Source organism: Corythoichthys intestinalis, chromosome 22, assembly GCF_030265065.1.
Source record: "Corythoichthys intestinalis isolate RoL2023-P3 chromosome 22, ASM3026506v1, whole genome shotgun sequence".
In the NCBI taxonomy this organism is placed as follows: Eukaryota; Metazoa; Chordata; class Actinopteri; order Syngnathiformes; family Syngnathidae; genus Corythoichthys; species Corythoichthys intestinalis.
In genome coordinates this window covers 27788001-27806553 of record NC_080416.1, presented here as the reverse complement: position 1 = coordinate 27806553, position 18553 = coordinate 27788001, and the positions used below count along the sequence as shown (strand labels likewise).

General features: G+C 41.0%; 1 protein-coding gene across 2 annotated transcripts in view; it reads left to right on the top strand.

The window, feature by feature from the left end:
• Nucleotides 1–17218, top strand: part of LOC130910366 (sodium/potassium-transporting ATPase subunit alpha-3-like) — a 65367-nt gene extending 48149 nt beyond the window's left edge. For both annotated transcript variants that reach the window (XM_057827585.1, XM_057827584.1), the window contains exons 10-23: nucleotides 197–395; nucleotides 460–704; nucleotides 788–980; nucleotides 4174–4349; nucleotides 4413–4549; nucleotides 4626–4776; nucleotides 8113–8281; nucleotides 8353–8507; nucleotides 10507–10630; nucleotides 10693–10838; nucleotides 10912–11042; nucleotides 11325–11426; nucleotides 16350–16441; nucleotides 16583–17218. In XM_057827585.1, the coding sequence (XP_057683568.1) occupies nucleotides 197–395; nucleotides 460–704; nucleotides 788–980; nucleotides 4174–4349; nucleotides 4413–4549; nucleotides 4626–4776; nucleotides 8113–8281; nucleotides 8353–8507; nucleotides 10507–10630; nucleotides 10693–10838; nucleotides 10912–11042; nucleotides 11325–11426; nucleotides 16350–16441; nucleotides 16583–16611 (2049 nt within the window). In that variant the 3' untranslated portion in view covers nucleotides 16612–17218. The remainder of the gene's footprint in view (nucleotides 1–196; nucleotides 396–459; nucleotides 705–787; nucleotides 981–4173; nucleotides 4350–4412; nucleotides 4550–4625; nucleotides 4777–8112; nucleotides 8282–8352; nucleotides 8508–10506; nucleotides 10631–10692; nucleotides 10839–10911; nucleotides 11043–11324; nucleotides 11427–16349; nucleotides 16442–16582) is intronic.
• Nucleotides 17219–18553: the final 1335 nt, after the last annotated feature.

Sequence of the window (18553 nt, the reverse complement as noted above, 5' to 3'; positions counted from 1 at the left end):
TTAAGCCTGTGAAAGATGCTTTCTTTGACTTAAGTGCATTTTGCTTTTGGGGTAGGATGGACATCTCCATGTTTTATGGGTGGGCTTAGGGTGCAAAGGGGCTGTGATATGTTGACCTGCCTGGAGGTGCCTCATCTTTTCATAAGTTTGTTTGTTTTTTCACAAAGAGGCTAACTTTTTGCTTCTGGCTGGGTAGGTGTGCCTCACACTGACCGCAAAGCGAATGGCTCGCAAAAACTGCCTGGTGAAGAATCTAGAGGCGGTGGAGACACTGGGATCCACCTCCACGATTTGCTCAGACAAGACAGGCACCCTGACTCAGAACAGGATGACCGTAGCCCACATGTGGTTTGACAACCAGATCCATGAGGCAGACACTACTGAGGACCAGTCAGGTAAAATGAAAGTGGGGGTTATAAACAAAGGAACTGCTTGAGTCATATTCTCTTATCTTCTCAGGCTCCTCCTTTGATAAAAGCTCCACTACGTGGGTGTCCCTGGCCCGCATCGCTGCCCTGTGCAACCGCGCCGTTTTCAAGGCCGGTCAGGAGTCTTTGCCCATCCTGAAGCGCGACGTGGCCGGCGACGCCTCCGAATCTGCGCTGCTCAAGTGTATTGAGCTCTCTTGCGGTGCCGTCAAGACCATGAGGGACAAGAACAAGAAAGTGGCCGAGATCCCCTTCAACTCAACCAACAAGTACCAGGTTCGCACAACCCGATGGGACACTCGCTGCGTACAATGTGAGGTGCGCAGGGTGAAGGAACTTTCTCCTTTTTCCTTCGCCAGCTCTCCATTCACGAGAGTGATGACGAGTCGGACAACCGCTACCTTCTGGTGATGAAGGGAGCACCTGAGAGGATCCTGGACCGCTGCTCCACCATCATGTTGCAGGGCCGCGAGCAACCCATGGATGATGAGATGAAGGAGGCTTTCCAGAACGCTTACCTGGAGCTGGGAGGCCTGGGGGAAAGAGTGCTGGGTAAAGAGTAGTGTCTCCTAAACTTTATTGACGCAAGTCACATTTTAAAGGGACAAAAATCTAGAATTAAGACTTGATCGGACCAAATCCGATACTCGAAAAGTACCGTAATTACTATTTGGCTCACCTGACTATAAGTCACCACCCACCAGATTTAACACGAAAGCAATATTTGTTCACAGATAAGCCGCACTGGACTATAAGCGGCAGCTGTCCTTACATTATTATGGGATATATACTAGAGGTGTGCAAAATTTCCGATTCTTAGATTATTCACGATTCGGCCGTGAAAGATTCGAGAATAATTCACAAACATCCAAATTCCGAATACTAAATTATACCAGGTAAAGCAGAACTAAAACGTAGTCAGCGCGGTCTTCGGGATGCAAAGAGGAACGGACAGGGAGTAAATACCATGTTCAACTCATGCCGCTAGATAAAAAAACAATAATACCTGACTGTGGCCGACAGCCGCTACAAACAATGCCCAGTTGTTAGTTGCTACAAACACTCGGCAACATACGGCTACGGTAGCTATTAAGGGTGTAACGGTACATTTAATTGTATTGAACCGCTTCGGTACGTGGTGCTCTGTTCGGAACGGAGGCGTACCGAACGAGTTTCTGACGTAATGTAACCCTTACTTTTCGAGGCTGTGAGTTGATCGGGTTACAGTTTCTCTGTGTAGATTATGTTTACTCAGTCTTCTCTACTATAATGCGGACCAACACGGTAGGACAGTATAACCCAGAAACGTCAACAGTGCGACAACGTGGCCGCCGCGAGAACGCAGTGAAACGCGGGCTTAAAGTCAATCAGCCAATGCACACCAGTCGCAGTGTGGCCGCGTGTTAGACGCGTCCCACAAGCGGCTCAACACGACGCACGCGAAATGAACGGCAGAGATTATTATTTGACGTGAGACGTGACCCTCCTGCGCCAATACTACTACCGGTAGCTAGGATCGGGCTGACCGGAAGTCACTCGTGTAAAAATACGGTGGATCCGGTCGATTTTCAAACTAATATGCAATCGTAACCCACTTTTTAAGTCCATCAGATCTCTTGAGTGGTAGATCGGGGCACAGTTGACTTGTCTTTGTTGATTTACTGCTGTCTTCTCTGCTATAATAATAACCAACACGGCCCCTTGTTCAATACAAAACCCTCCTACCACAACAAAACAAGTAGGAACTAATATTCACATAGGAACTAAAGTTATACGACATAAAATATACAATATGAATGATACTACATCACATTTGTAAAATATAAACACATAATACAATAAATAATAGCCCATTTAAATAAAATGAATTGAAATGAGCTAAAACACCTGTAATTAAATAATAAGAATAATACACAGATCCTGCTTACACAATTAAATGTATTAATTTCTGTGTGGCGCTTTAACTTGAGAAAATCCACCAATAAAGCTTTTGAAAACTGTTCATATGAAAAAAAATTGACTCATTGAGGCATTTCATTTGTAAAACACATGTTAAAATCTTTGTCATTGGGATTGCTTTTCTCTTTAGCACAGGACTTCTTTTTTCTTCTTTCTTTCAGAAAGAAAGCTGACCAATACGTGGGGTCTGAAAGGCAAATTGTTGTTGGATTATCTTTTAAATACACGCTACTTTTTGAGCAGAATTCTAGCTTTGTATAGGCTTATGTTCCTATTGTTGAAAGCAAAAAGGTGTGTAATAAACAACTAGCACATTTATATTTTGCATTTTGTTTTCTTACTGTACCAAAAATGAACCGAACCGTGACCTCAAAACCGAGGTACGTACCGAACCGAGATTTTTGTGTACCGTTACACCCCTAGTAGCTATCACATATATTTAGAACTAGATGCGAAATGACAGACGATGGGGGTGTTAGCACATGTATAGAGAGCTAGATGTGAAATGACAGACTTGCCAGCGTTAGTAAACAGCCACTATCTTAAAGCAGTAGACTTCTCTACAGGGCTCTGTTGTAGCGAACCTAATTAACTTTTTGTTTTTTTGTTTCTAATCGTATCGGAGCCTCTGAATCATAATCATAATCGAATCGTTAGGTGCCTAAAGATTTCCTGCTTTGATATTTACAGCAAAAGATATTAAACGGTAACACTTTATTTGACAGCGGCATCGTAAGACCAAATCAACCACCATTTCATTGCTTTAAGAAGCTTCATTTGGCCATCGTTGTTCTCTTGGGGGAGACGATCAACCTCTGCTGCCACTTGCTGTCAACACAGTTGTCGCCTTAGCATGCATTGCAGCGATACCGCTAATTTGTGTTCTGTGCTAATTATTTCTTCAGTTACCGCTCTAGTTGTTTCATTAATTGCTAGTTATGGAATTTAATAACACGTTATTTGACAGTTGCACCATAAGACTCTCATAAAACCTTTATAATTATGACAGGACACTGCCATGAGCATTAATGACTGCTTATGACAGAGATCATTTTGTGTCATCCGGCAAATTCTCAGATTTGAATGGATGTCAAAGATAAAGGGAGTTAGTGACATAATTTGCCAGATGACGCTTAATGACATCTGCATTCATTAATGCCCATGATAATGTCATGTCATCATTATGATGGTCTTATGGCAGCCTTATGATGCCGTTATCAAATAAAGTGTTACCTATTAACCCGAATAAATCAACAAAGAAGTCGCACTGGACTATAAACCGCAGGATTCAAAAGGAGGGGGGAAAGGTAGCGGCTTATAGTCTGAAATTTACGGTAGTCATATCCGATACTGGGTATCAGTTTGTGTCTTGGTGAGGACAGGTCAATGACGTATAATACATTTTTTGAGATGGATATTTTGAGATTTAGGGTGTATTTCAGGGTACTTAGAGGGTTAATTCCGATTTACGCGGAAATTCGGGTTACGTCGCCAGCGTAGGAACGGAACTTGTCCGTAACCTGGGGACTACCTGTCTAGTGGTACAATATAGGCACTTTTTCTATAACTTCATTTCAAGTTATCGAAAAAGCACTAAATGCTTACTCGAAAACATTGAAGTTGTTACATTTATCATTATTGAAGCATCCAGTAGGGCATCACAATACAATTAGCCATAGTATGTGAAGTCCACCACCGCAGATATCGGTTCATACTATACTCGTTCTTGTGACTGGCACTAAGCAAATCAGTCCTATAATATGTCATCTTTCTTGAATCCTACCAGGTTTCTGTCACCTCTTCCTGCCAGAAGAGTCCTACCCGAAAGGCTTTGCCTTTGACACAGACGATGTCAACTTCCAGACGGACAACCTCTGCTTCGTGGGCCTCATGTCCATGATCGACCCGCCCCGCGCCGCCGTTCCCGATGCCGTTGGCAAGTGTCGCTCTGCTGGCATTAAGGTGGGCACCGTATCAATCTTTCTTTTCCTACTTCTTCTGCATACTTGACTCTTTCCTTCTCAGGTCATCATGGTGACTGGCGATCATCCAATCACAGCCAAGGCCATCGCCAAGGGCGTAGGCATCATCTCCGAGGGCAATGAGACCGTGGAAGACATTGCTGCACGTCTCAACATTCCCGTGAGTCAGGTGAACCCCAGGTGAGAGACTGATGTCTAAATATTACTGCATGCACTCCCAAGGGCTATTAGTAATTGTCGTCGTGTGGCGCCGTAGGGATGCAAAAGCCTGCGTGATCCACGGAACAGACCTGAAGGAGCTCAACCAAGACCAGATGGATGACATTTTGAGGAATCACACAGAGATCGTTTTTGCTAGGACTTCGCCTCAGCAAAAGCTCATCATTGTAGAGGGATGCCAGAGACAGGTAGAGTAGAAGACAGAGCTATATTTTTGCTAATTTTATTCATTTTGTATTAATAATTTAGACTTCAAATTTATCGGAAACTATGATTCTTCCAAGCAAATTAATATCATTTTACTCTCATTTTGGACAATACCCCTTATAAAAAGTACTGTATGTTCCGCACTAATAGGCGTACCTTTAATGAATGGCCTTTTCTAAAGTTGTTTTCATATATAGGAAGCACCGCATTATAAGGCGCAGTAAGAGTAGTAGTGGTTGGAGTTGTGTTATGCATCCACTTGATGGCGCTGCGCTAATGGGACTGGCATGCCATTATTAACCAATCCCATTGGATAATAAGGCACACTGTTGGCTTTTGAGAAAATTGAAGTATTTTAGGTGGGTATTATAGTGCAGAAAATATGGTAATTATTTTTAGGCTTTTTTCTGATGATTTGTGCACTGGAAGTTGCAATATGCATGTTGTTCCATCACAGCTACCTTAACATTTTTTCCCCCATTTACTTACTACTTTGTTATGTTTTTGACTTGGTGATCAAAAGCTACTTTTTAATATTGAAATCAAAACAAAAACTTCACATTTTTGACTGAATTTGAAACATCTTGATAATTAATGATTCATAAATTTTCATTTTTACTTCTATTGGGTATAATGTATTACCGTAATTTTCGCACTATAAGGCGCACCTGACTATAAGCCGCCACCCACCAAATAAGGCACGAAAACATTTGTTCATTGATAAGCCGCACTGCACTATAAGCTGTATCTGTCCTTACTGTATTATGGGATATTTACACCAAAAGATATTACCGTAATTTCCCAAATATAAGGCATAACGCGCACCTCAAATTTACTTTTAAAATCTAGGGGAAATTATTGTACCCGTGTATAATGCACACCCTAATTTTAGCACCAATAAATAGAAGAATACAAGAAAACAGAGCTCGTGTACTGATACAGAAATGTCATTTTACTGACTGGTGAAACACAGCACAAGCATAGCACATTCGTAGTTTAAAACATTACCGTTAACTGACAATATGTACGGTAATAATATGATCTGATAACTTCAACTTACCAGAATCCAGGAGAAAACAAAACAGATGTGACTTCTCTTTTAAAGGCTGCTGTATAACTTGCTTGTTTCATCATGATGAATAAATGTTTCCTCCATGGATTGATACGGTAAAATGAAAGTGAGAACGTAAGTCGGAAATCCGAGAAAACTCATCGGTGTCGACGCGACAGTAACAATAGGAACTATTGTTATTTGGATTTGAGTTTCCTGAGGGACAGATATAGTTGACGGACACAGAAAGTCTGTGTTGTGTTACGTTTGTTACGGAGTTGCGGAGCTGCAATAAACGTTGACTCAATGAGTTCAAGAAACTAAATTCTGTGCTTTATGAAGAGTGAAAACAGAATTTAACACAGACGAAATCATTCGACCGATCAGAGTGAAGTATTACCGAAACAAAATGGTGACGTCCCGTACCATAATGGTCGGCAACGGATTGCCGCATATGTTTCTTCAACACAACATGGCCGTGTCAATAAAAAAAAAAATCGGTCTTTATATATATTTCTGTCTCCATCCCTGTACCCGTCTATAATGCGCACCATGATTTTACAAGTTGATTTGGGGGGAAAAAAGTGCACGTTATATTCGGGAAATTATGGTAAACGGTAACACTTATTTGATTGCGGCTTCATACGATTGTCATAAGACCAAATGAACCACCATTGCTTCATTTGGCCATCACTGCCCCCTTGGGGGAGACAGTCAACGTCTGCTGCCACCTGCTGTCACTACTGTTTTTGTCCAACATGCCTCCTAGCATGCATTGCAGCGCCACACATGCAAATAACAATCAAAATTCATGTTCTGTGCAAATTATTTCTTCAGTTACTGTTCCAGTTGTTTCATTTATTGCTAGTTAAGGTATTTGGAAATGCTTAATTTGAAAGTGACACCATAAGACTGTCATTAGAATGTCATAATTATGAAATGACACTGTCATGAGCATTAATAAATGCTTATAACAGATGTCATCTAGATGACAAATTATCTGGCATATTATCTCACTTTTGAATGGATGTAAAAGATCCGAGCTGGACATTAATGGAGTAAGTGACATAATTTGCTGGATAACACCTAACGACATCTGTCATAAGCCTTCATTAATGCCCATGATAGTGTCATGTCGTAATTATGACTGTCTAATGACGCCGCTGTCAAATAGTGTTACCAATTAACCCAAATAAATAGACAAATATCTCACACTGGACTATAAGCCATATAGCACTTACAGCCATAAGACTATAAGGTTCAAAATGAAGGGAAAAAAATAGCGGCTTATAGTCTGAAAATTATAGTATGTTTGTTAAAGAATTGTGTTTTTTTTTTTATGTGTATGTATAACATTAATGAGGAAATTAATACTTAAAATCATAAAATATATGTAAAATTCTTTTGTTGTATCTACAGGTTTTTTTTTTTTTTTTTTAAGAAAAAAGTCTTAAATCCAATAATTTGAATTTAAGGACTTAAAATGCCTAAAATTCTGCTAAAAGCTCACAAAAGGTCTTGAATACAATTTTGAAAGGTCTTAATCTATAGACGTTACTTTACTACTTCTACTGCTACTAGTAGTACTTCGTGCTCATTTGTATCTCAGTGTGATAGAGCTGGGAATAAATTCATATACTTTGTAAGTAACTCAAATCTTTTGTACTTTTTTTTACCGGTATCAATGTGAAATGTGTCTTAAATTTGATCTAATATGGTCTTAAAGTCTTTAAAAGTCTTAAATTTGGCTTGTTGAAGCTTGCAGAGACCCTGTTTAAGTATCACTAATTCGTCTTCATTTTAGAAGTTGCATTAGGCATATTTTTACTATTCAACTATAGTTCATTGAAGCAACCATTTATTAGAGTAATTACCAAATTGTTGCGGTCACCCTGTTTATATTTGTGTTTCTTTTCTTTACTAATTAACCAACCATTTCATAAGAAATAAATGAAAAAAAAATAACATGTACTGTATGAGTAAATCATTTAGCCTGCAAATCTGTAGTTTACTTTTTATAGTAACCAATTCATTTTCTTATTTACAATTGGGGTATAATACAAAATCTAGAGATATTAAAACAGAATTTTAAAAAAATACATTTGAGTGAACCAATCTTAGGAAAAAAGGCGAAATATGTACAAAGCAATCTTGAATTCCAATATGAGTTGAGTTTGCTGTGTTTTATGTAAAGAGGCCTGATTAGTTAAGTATTCAGTGATAATTTGAAATGCACATGGTTCGAGGCAGTTTCACCTATTGCCAGGGGGCCATCGTGGCTGTGACGGGCGACGGCGTCAACGACTCCCCCGCCCTTAAGAAAGCCGACATCGGTGTCGCCATGGGAATTTCTGGCTCGGACGTGTCCAAACAAGCCGCTGACATGATCCTGCTGGATGACAACTTTGCCTCCATCGTCACAGGCGTCGAGGAAGGTCAGCGGGATGCGGCCGACGTGTGGACGCAGACTGTGATGTGACTTGACTTGAATGTTCTGTCCTCACAGGCCGCCTGATCTTTGACAACCTGAAGAAGTCCATCGCGTACACGCTGACCAGCAACATCCCCGAGATCACCCCCTTTCTCTTCTTCATCCTGGTCAACATCCCACTTCCTCTGGGGACCATCACCATCCTTTGCATTGACTTGGGCACGGACATGGTGAGTGCTGCCATGCGTATTGGGACATCTGCTACATATAGATAGAAAACGTAGGCTCCAGATAGTGTCTGATGAACATTTGATGAACCTGTTACTTCCCAAAGTCACATGGCGTAGGATTGTAGTTTTATTAGCTCATAAATTCATGGTTACACCCAAAAATAAAGTGTTTCAACATAAAAGCCCCATTTTTCCCAATGGCACATTCAACCTAACATTGCTCCTTAAATTCTTACGGCCACGGGTTAACAACCAATAAGAAAAAGCTGCTAAATATTGCTATAGACTTTTAATTCAGACCAACAAGAAAATCTTCATTGGTGGACCCACAAAAAAAGTCTCAACTGGTGGTCATTATTTTCACCCAAAAATCCACTAGAAGTAACCCGAAATTGAACCACAATCAACAGGAAGTGACGCATAAGTGTCCCAAAATCAACATAAAACGGTCCAGAAATGCCCTAAAATCAACTGGAAGTAACATGGAATTGCCCCAAAATCAGTAAGTGACCATATTATCTACTGAAAGTGACCTAGAATTGACTCCAAAAGCGACTGAAAGTGACCTGGAATTGGCTTCAAAATGTACTGAAAGTGACCTGGAATTGGCTCCAAAATGTACTGAAAGTGACCTGGAACTGGCTCCAAAATGTACGGAAAGTGACCTGGAATTGGCTCAAAAATGTACTGAAAGTGACCTGGAATTGGCTCAAAAATGTACTGAAAGTGACCTGGAATTGGCTCCAAAATCTATTGAAAGTGACCTGGAATTGGCTCCAAAATCTACTGACAGTGACTTGGGACTGACTCCAAAATCTACTGAACGTGGCCTGGAATTGACTCCAAAATCTACTGAACGTGGCCTGGAATTGACTCCAAAATCTACTGAACGTGGCCTGGAATTGACTCCAAAATCTACTGAACGTGGCCTGGAATTGACTCCAAAATCTACTGAACGTGACCTGGAATTGACTCCAAAATCTACTGAATGTGACCTGGAATTGACTCCAAAATCTACTGAACGTGACCTGGAATTGACTCCAAAATCTACTGAACGTGACCTGGAATTGACTCCAAAATCTACTGAATGTGACCTGGAATTGACTCCAAAATCTATTGAACGTGACTTCGAATTGACTCCAAAATCTACTGAAAGTGACTTGGAATTGACTTCAAAATCTATTGAAAGTGACTTGGAATTGACTCGAAAATCTACTGATGGTGAACAGGAATTGACTCCAAAATCACTGAGAGTGATTCAAAATCGAGAGAAGTCCCTTGAAATTGGCCCAAAAAATACTGAAAATGACCTGGAATTGGCAAGTGACCTTGAGTTGACTCCACAATCTATTGAAAGTGACCTTGAGTTGGCTCCACAATCTATTGAAAGTGACCTTGAGTTGACTCCACAATCTATTGAAAGTGACCTTGAGTTGGCTCCACAATCTATTGAAAGTGACCTTGAGTTGGCTCCACAATCTATTGAAAGTGACCTGGAATCGGCTCCACAATCTATTGAAGGTGACAAGGAACTGACTCCAAAATCTAGTGAAGGTGACAAGGAATTGACTCCAAAATCTACTGAAAGTGATTCAAAATCGAGAGAAGTCCCTTGAAATTGGCCCAAAAAATACTGAAAATGACCTGGAATTGACAAGTGACCTGGAATTGACCCGAAATTTAGTAAACCTGACCTGGAATTGACCCCAAAAATACTAAAACTGACCTGGAATTGGCACAAAATCTACTGAAAGTCACCTAGAATTGACAAGTGACCTGGAATTGTCTCCAAAATCTACTCAGTCACCTGGAATTGACTTCAAAATCTACTGAAAGTGACTTCGAATTGACAAGGGACCTGGAATTGACCCAAAATCTACTAAAAGTGATTCGAAATCAAGAAAAAGCCACCTGGAATTACCTCAAAATCAACATGAAATGACCCAAACACTTTCTAGTTATCATTTTAATGTACCTTTTATTTTATTTTCATGTTTAGGTGCCAGCCATCTCTCTGGCATACGAGGCGGCGGAAAGCGACATCATGAAGCGTCAGCCAAGGAACCCGATGAGGGACAAACTGGTCAACGAAAGACTCATCAGCATCGCCTACGGACAGATCGGTAAGTTGCTTGTTTAAACTGACTGGTGCCTGTCGTTAACTGTGACGCCTCGTATCTTTCAGGTATGATCCAAGCTCTGGGCGGGTTCTTTGCCTACTTTGTTATCATGGCGGAAAATGGCTTCCGGCCCTCCGTTCTGATGGGAATCCGCCTGAATTGGGACGACCGCTCCAACAATGACCTAGAGGACAGCTACGGACAACAATGGGTACAACTATTGAAAGAAAGAAGTCTTTGCTTAAACATATATCTGAATTAATATCTTTTTTTTGGTCTATCAGACATATGAACAGCGCAAAATCGTGGAGTTCACATGCCACACAGCCTTTTTTGTCAGCATCGTGGTAGTGCAGTGGGCTGACGTCATCATCTGCAAGACCAGACGCAACTCGGTCTTCCAGCAGGGCATGAGGTTCGGCCCCTTATTCCTCAAAATTTCAAGAAGTAATCAGTTTCTAGAATTAACAGAATGAAACTCAGTTGTACTACTGTATGGCTTTCTTGCAGTTGTAGTTCTACTTAGCGGCCACTAGATGTAAGCAAAGGGCTTACTTTAATCAGTGATGTGGTTCTTTCATCCCTCTGCTGTGAATTGAAATTAGTTTATTATTACTAGTAGCGCTACCGCTATCAGTGGCAGTTAAAGCTCTGTACCACTTGTTCTGTGAGTGTGAGATGTATTTTTTTCTCGCAGGAACAAGATTTTGATCTTCGGCCTGTTTGAAGAAACTGCCCTCGCCGCCTTCTTGTCTTACTGTCCGGGCATGGATGTGGCGCTACGGATGTATCCGCTCAAGTAAGAAATTGGTTCACAAAGCAATGCAAATACACATCGGTTAATGCGAGGCTCATGAGACAACCAAATGAATGTCACGGTGGATAGCAGATATTTAAACACAAACGTCACTGGACTTTCTAACTCCAAAACGTCAAACATTGAAACAATATATGACTACACTCTTGTTACTTGTTCACTCTTGTCTTGTTCTTACAATGTGTCTGCTATTCTGACTAGGGCATTTGTATAAAAATCAGGGGTGCGAAAATGTATCGAAATGGTGACGTATCGCGATACTTTGTATCCCAAAAGGTTATCGATATGCTCCTGCCGAGAATCGATACAGTGGTACCTCTACTTACAACATTTATTGGTTCCGGGAGTAGTCTCGTAACCCGAAAATTTCGTTACAAGGTTTTTGCGGGTCATCAAAAACTGTTAAAGCACAGGTGTCAAACCGGTCCTCAAAGGGCTGCAGTGGGTGCTGGATTTCATTCCAACTAAACAAGATGAATACCTTTTCACCAATCTGGTGTTTTACAAGCGTAATCAGTTGTTGCAGTCAGATGCTGCTTATTTTAGAAGAAACCTCATTGGTTGAACTGTCTGTGCTGGATCTGTTGGAACAAAGACCAGGACCCACTGCGGCCCTTTGTGGAATCTGTTTGACACCACTGTGTTAAAGGGAACCACGGACAGAAAGACTTGTAGTTCTTAATAGGGGTGCATGATATCCATTTTTAAAACCGATACCGATATCGATAACTTCCTGCTCCTCAAGGCCGATACCAATATGATAACCAATAATGTACACCGGCCACTTTATTAGGTACACCATGCTAGTAACTGGTTGGACCCCCTTTTGCATTCAGAACTGTCTCTATTCCTCGTGGCATAGATTCAACAAGGTGCTGGAAGCATTCCCCAGAGAGTTTGGTCCATATTGACATGATGGCATCACACAGTTGGTGCAGGTTTGTCGGCTGCACATCCATGATGCGAATCTCCCGTTCAACCACATCTCAAAGATGCTCTATTGGATTGAGATCTGGTGACTGTGGAGGCCATTTGAGTACAGTGAACTCATTGTCATGTTCAAGAAACCAGTCTGAGATGATTCCAGCTTTATGACATGGCGCATTGTCCTGCTGAAAGTAGCCATCAGAAGTTGGGTACATTGTGGTCATAAAGGGATGGACATGGTCAGCAACAATACTCAGGTAGGCTGTGGCTTTCCAACGATGCTCAATTGGTACCAAGGGGCCCAAAGAGTGCCAAGAAAATATTCCTACACCATTACACCACCACCACCACCACCAGCCTGAACCGTTGATACAAAGCAGGATGGATCCATGGTTTCATGTTGTTGACGCCAATTTCTGACCCTACCATCCGAATGTCGCAGCAGAAATCGAGACTCATCAGACCAGGCAACTTTTTTCCAATCTTCTATTGTCCAATTTCGATGAGCTTGTGCAAATTGTAGCCTCAGTTTCCTGTTCCTAGCTGAAAGGAGTGGCACCCGGGGTGGTCTTCTGCTGCTGTAGCCCATCTGCCTCAAAGTTCGACGTACTGTGCGTTCAGAGATGCTCTTCTGCCTACCCTGGTTGTAATGGGTGGTTATTTGAGTCACTGTTGCCTTTCTATCAGCTCGAACCAGTCTGGCCATTCTCCTCTGACCTCTGGCATCAACAAGGCATTTCCGCCCACAGAACTGCCGCTCACTGGATATTTTTTCTTTTTCGGACCATTCTCTGTAAACCCTAGAGATGGTTGTTCGTGAAAATCCCAGTAGATCAGCAGTTTCTGAAATACTCAGACCAGCCCTTCTGGCACCAACAACCCCGCCACGTTCAAAGTCACTCAAATCACCTTTCTTCCCCATACTGATTCTCAGTTTGAACTGCAGGAGATTGTCTTAAACCATGTCTACATGCCTAAATTCACTGATTTGCCGCCATGTGATTGATTGATTAGAAACTAAGTGTTAACGAGCAGTTGGACAGGTGTACCTAGTAAAGTGGCCAGTGAGCATATATATATATATTTTAAATGTAGATTCACCTGGGTTTTTGAACACCTGTAGGTCAAAAATACTAGTGTGGATTCAGCATAGATTTGCCTTTGACCTAACCAGAATTTTCATGATGACGTAAACGTTATAATAATGAACAAAACAAAGACAAAAACAGTTTTGACTTCAAATAATGTGCCCATATTTATTTTTTCAAATAAATATAATTTGAGTCAATCACAATCAATCAGTCAATATCATTGATGATGTGTTCCCCTGAACAATGAGCACTGAACTAAAACAAACATAAACCCAACAGGTATTGTGCTTTGTCAGCAGATAAAACATTTGGTGCTGCAGGAAAGGAGACATTTGTGGTCTTGGTTCATGAAACAACTTTCTTAACCTGGCAATTGTAGGAAACCAAGCCTATCCATAACCAAAAGGCCTCTCAAGAACTTGTAAACATAACACTGTAAAATGCAAACATTTGTTAATTGCCATAGTAAGGTTTATCACTCAGTGATGGAAAAATACGACCTCTAGAACAGTAACAAAACTTTGCATACTGGCAAAACACGAGTAGAAACAAACGCACACATCCCAATCCACCGACAACATGCCAAAAATATTGTATATTATCGGGCCTATTAATAATTAGAGGCGTGCAAAATTTCCAATTCTTAGATTATTCGCGTGCACCTCTAGTTCTTAAAAGGTAAGTGTTAGTATGAGTTATAATAATTTGATATTCAACCCCCTGTTAATGTTTTTGTTTTTATAAAATTTGAAAAATTTGTTGACGTTGTTGTTCGCCATTTTTGTTGACTACGCAATGCGGTGACGTCACTGGGCAGCGCTGCCGTACTTCCACAGTGTCACTCGTTAGCTACAGTACATAAACATGTCGTTGGTACTGGCCTTCCAATTTGAACCTGGGTGGAAAAGTGATGAGCAGGACGGCACTGTCGATATTTCACAACATGAGCAGCAAACGCAATTAAATGAAAGTCTCCAGCGGGATTCAAACCCGCGTTTCTTGTGCGACAGACGAGCACTTAGACCACAGGACCATACTACTGCGTGACGTTAGCCATGATTTTCCTTTTAAACAATTGCAACCCACATGCGATGTCCGTCTATGCGGTAAAACCTGAAAGGGAAACGTAACTGAAAAGAAAGTGCGGCTGGCTTGACCACAGAATTAAAAAATGCGGCTCACTTCTGACAGCAAGTGGACAACAAGGGCATGGCGATTGCGGAAAAGGGTTTATTAAACACAGAAAAAAACACAGAAAAAAACACGCGATCATGAAAAGGGAGACTCAAAAAGTGTCCGTGACAGTAGGTCAGGATCAATTAAAAAAATGAGGTGAGAGACAGACAAACGAAAAAAACCAACCACTAACAACAAAGAGATATACAAACTGTTAAATGGCAGCAATTCAATACAAGCCGCCTAGGATTGGTTTAAAGACACTGCTGATATAAGCTGGAATTGGATGTAGGTAAGACTTTGGGAAGTCATCCTACATCTCTGTAACAAAACAATCTCACCAGCAGCAGAATGTGACATAATCATGCCAGTCGTCGTACTAGCTTCGCTTGCTAGCTAGCACAGCTTTTCTCCCAGTCTAGGCCAACCGTGTCATCACGCTCAGCGTGCATTGCGTACTGAAGGAATCTGACCTCTTGGCCAGACTACCGGAACCACGCTAGCGCAATTCCAACTACTCGGCCAAAAAGCCAGACTCGGCGCGTTCACCTTAGTTTTAACTCCTTGTACTGACTCCATTGTAAAAGCCGGAAAAAGGCTTCGAAACACAAGTTGACAATTTATTCCAAGTCGGCAGCAATCAGGCAGCACAGAGAGACCCAGGCGAGGAGGCAAACTGGATCCAGGGTCACCATATCATAAGTCAACGAAAGATTTGCGAGAAAAATGGTCAGGATGGAGGGTGTGTTTGGGCGTTGTCTGTTGTCAATTGTAAAGTAGGATTTGAGCATTACTGTTGTCAGGGCAACGAGAGTTAAGGATTTTGCCATCCTCAGTGCCACGTGAGTGCTGAGTCTTCACTTCTCAGTCGAGGGGTTCCTTGTGGCAAGACCAGCTGTCCCGCCATTTGTTTTGGACTGTCCAGAAGAGCTGATTGTGGGATTTGGTGGTGCAGACTTGGGCTTGTATATGTCCTGCCTATCACATGCTTGTCAGGGTCTATCTTGCTCAGTCAGCTACATGACGCACGCGTTGGGCATCTATGGTCAGAAGGCGTCCTGTGTCTGTTCTGCCCTTATCTGCCCGGTATCTTAGCGCTGCAAATTCTAATCATTTCAAGTCCAACAGTTCATAATATTAAATATATTCTGCTTGTTTTTCTTAAACTATGATATAAACGCTATTTAGTGTATATTGGGTGTGTTAGAGTAATACAGTCGAACAGTAAATATGAGAAAAGATACTATTCTCTGATTGATTATATTAAGTGTGTTAGAGTAATACAAACAGTAAATACGAGAAGATACTATTCCCTTCAGCGCGTAAAACATGGTGCCCTCCGTAGGTCAAAACATGTACTAAATATTATAGATTTTTAAATCAATGGTAACAATATATGGGTTTCTAAAAGCATATAGAGAGAGTAAGAGAGAAAAATTGTGGCTTATTAGAGCCTCCAAGTCTTCAAGTCCGAGGATCCCTTTAAAAGTCATTCAATGAACTTTGTCAAAATTCAGGCCTTAAAACATTCAACTAAATGTTTGAAGCATTAAAAATTATCTAAACTTGAATTGGGATTTTATATATTCGAGAGTCAGTTGTTTGTCATTTTAATTGTGTTTTTAAATCAAATTATGATACTTATATGGGTTTTCAAGTGAAAGCAAAAGAAACATTCATTTGAAAAATCATAATTTGTTTGATTCTCTAGGGCTAGTTGGTGGTTCTGCGCATTCCCATACAGTTTCCTCATCTTTGTTTACGATGAGATCCGAAAGCTCATCCTGCGCCGAAACCCTGGAGGTAATAAACACACACATATGAAGTGTATAGTTGGACATTTGATCAAATAATTCATTTTTATTTACCTTACATGAATCTAATAACCCTGAATTGTGCTGACACTTGTTTTTTTCCATTTTCTTCTTCTTGTGGTGCTTTCAGGTTGGGTGGAAAAGGAGACGTATTATTAAATTATCAAAACCTCACAGTCTCCTCCTTCCCCTTTTTCCCCCACCCTCGCACCCCCGTCCCCGGCCGGCCCCTCCCAGACCGTCAGCCGATCGGCTCGCACATTACAAGCGCACGTGCTCGTTCACAATCTGCCGTCCATTGTTGTTGTTGTTTACATTTAGACAAGTGCACGTTGCCACGGTAACGAGCTGCGATGTTTACTCTGCCGCCATCTTCGTCCCACACACACACAAAAAAAAAAACCCATCAAGATGGCGCTGGGACCAATTACGGTGAGGTCTTAACACACACGTATCCTCGCCGTCCCTTTTCTCTCCGACGCTCAGCTCGAAACTGCCAACCGCCGCCATTGTGCCGATGCCTGTTGCCATGGTGCCCGTAGGTGCCGCCGTTGTCGTCGCTTTCTCAACTCCACTGCCGTGCCGCTTTTCAAAAAAATCAAATGTTTGCAGCTCGGGCCTCACAGTTTTGGGGTTCGAATCTCGTATTCCTCCTGTCGCCTCCTTGTTAGTCACTTCCTCCTAGCTGCCCCGCCACAGTGTTAAACTGCTTGTTTTGTTACAGAAAACTGGCTGTCGTCGTCGTTTTTTTTTTTTTTTTTTTTTTTTTTTTTAAGAACTATTTTTATTTGTGAACGAGAGTGAGAGCTGCTTGTTTTCATTCACACCTGATGAAGCACACTGTGTCTACCTGCTTTTCCTCTAACCTTTAACCCTTGTTGACATTTGTCTGGTTTGTGAATGCCGTGCGACACCCGCCGTCCTCGTAAAACCTGGGGTGGGCAAACTTTTGTGCTCAAGGGCCAACATTGAAGGTAAAGGAGAACAAAAGTTTCTAATTGGTTCTCTTGATAGTACAGTGAGAAACAACAATTACTGGATTCAATATATGCATAAAACACATTAAAATAAGTAAAGTTTTTATATAAAAGTACTTATTTTAATTAACCCCGTTGGGGCAAGTGACTATTTTTTGTCATGTAATCCATACTATTTACATTAGGTATACTAGTGTGGCCAACATAACCCAAAATGTGACACCCTTTTAAATTATTATTAATCATTGCTTTTGTATTTCTATAAATATACTGTATTTTTGTTAAATAATTCAATTTTTTTTTAAAAATCTCCCAACCACTTAATTTTTTAACTCATTGCCGGTCATTTTGTGAAGTGGCTGCTAGCCCTCCCTTTCAAAATGAATTGGACATCTCGTACCCTCAATGGCAGCCAATGAGTTAAAACTAGGGCTGTCAAACGATTAAAATTTTTAATTGAGTTAATTACATCTTAAAAATTAATTAATCGTAATTAATCGCAATTCAAACCTTCTATAAAATATGCCATATTTTTCTGTAAATTATATATATATTCTGTAAAATAGTTGGAATGGAAAGATAAGACACAAGATGGATATATACATTCAACATACGGTACATAAGGACTGTAGTGGGCATTTCACTCTACTGTCATTTAAATCTGTCTATGCTGTCCTCAATCCGAAGCGTCTACTTTTTCCAAAGCTAGACAGCTAGTGAACGACGCCTTAATAATCAGACTTCTTCCTTTTTCATCTGATTTATTAATAAAATGGCCTCAAACCACTGTCCTCTTTAGACCGTCGTAAAACTACAAAAAAAAAAGTACACAAGCATTGCATTAGCAACAACGTTAGCTTAACACGCTGTACAGGTTCACTAAACATAAACAAAAAGCGTCTCATACAAAAAATAGGACATTTCGCTTACTAACATAATATGTACATTCTTTACAACAACCATACTTACGGACAAATCTTGTCCAAGGATCATATAAGCACAACATTACAACGTAGGCGTCAGCCCGAGATGTCGTGCAGCCATAATGAACTGGCAAGAAAACAATAAACCATGTCGCAAAGCGACCACAAGAGTTCGCTGTTGGACAGCACAAAAAGCCTTGC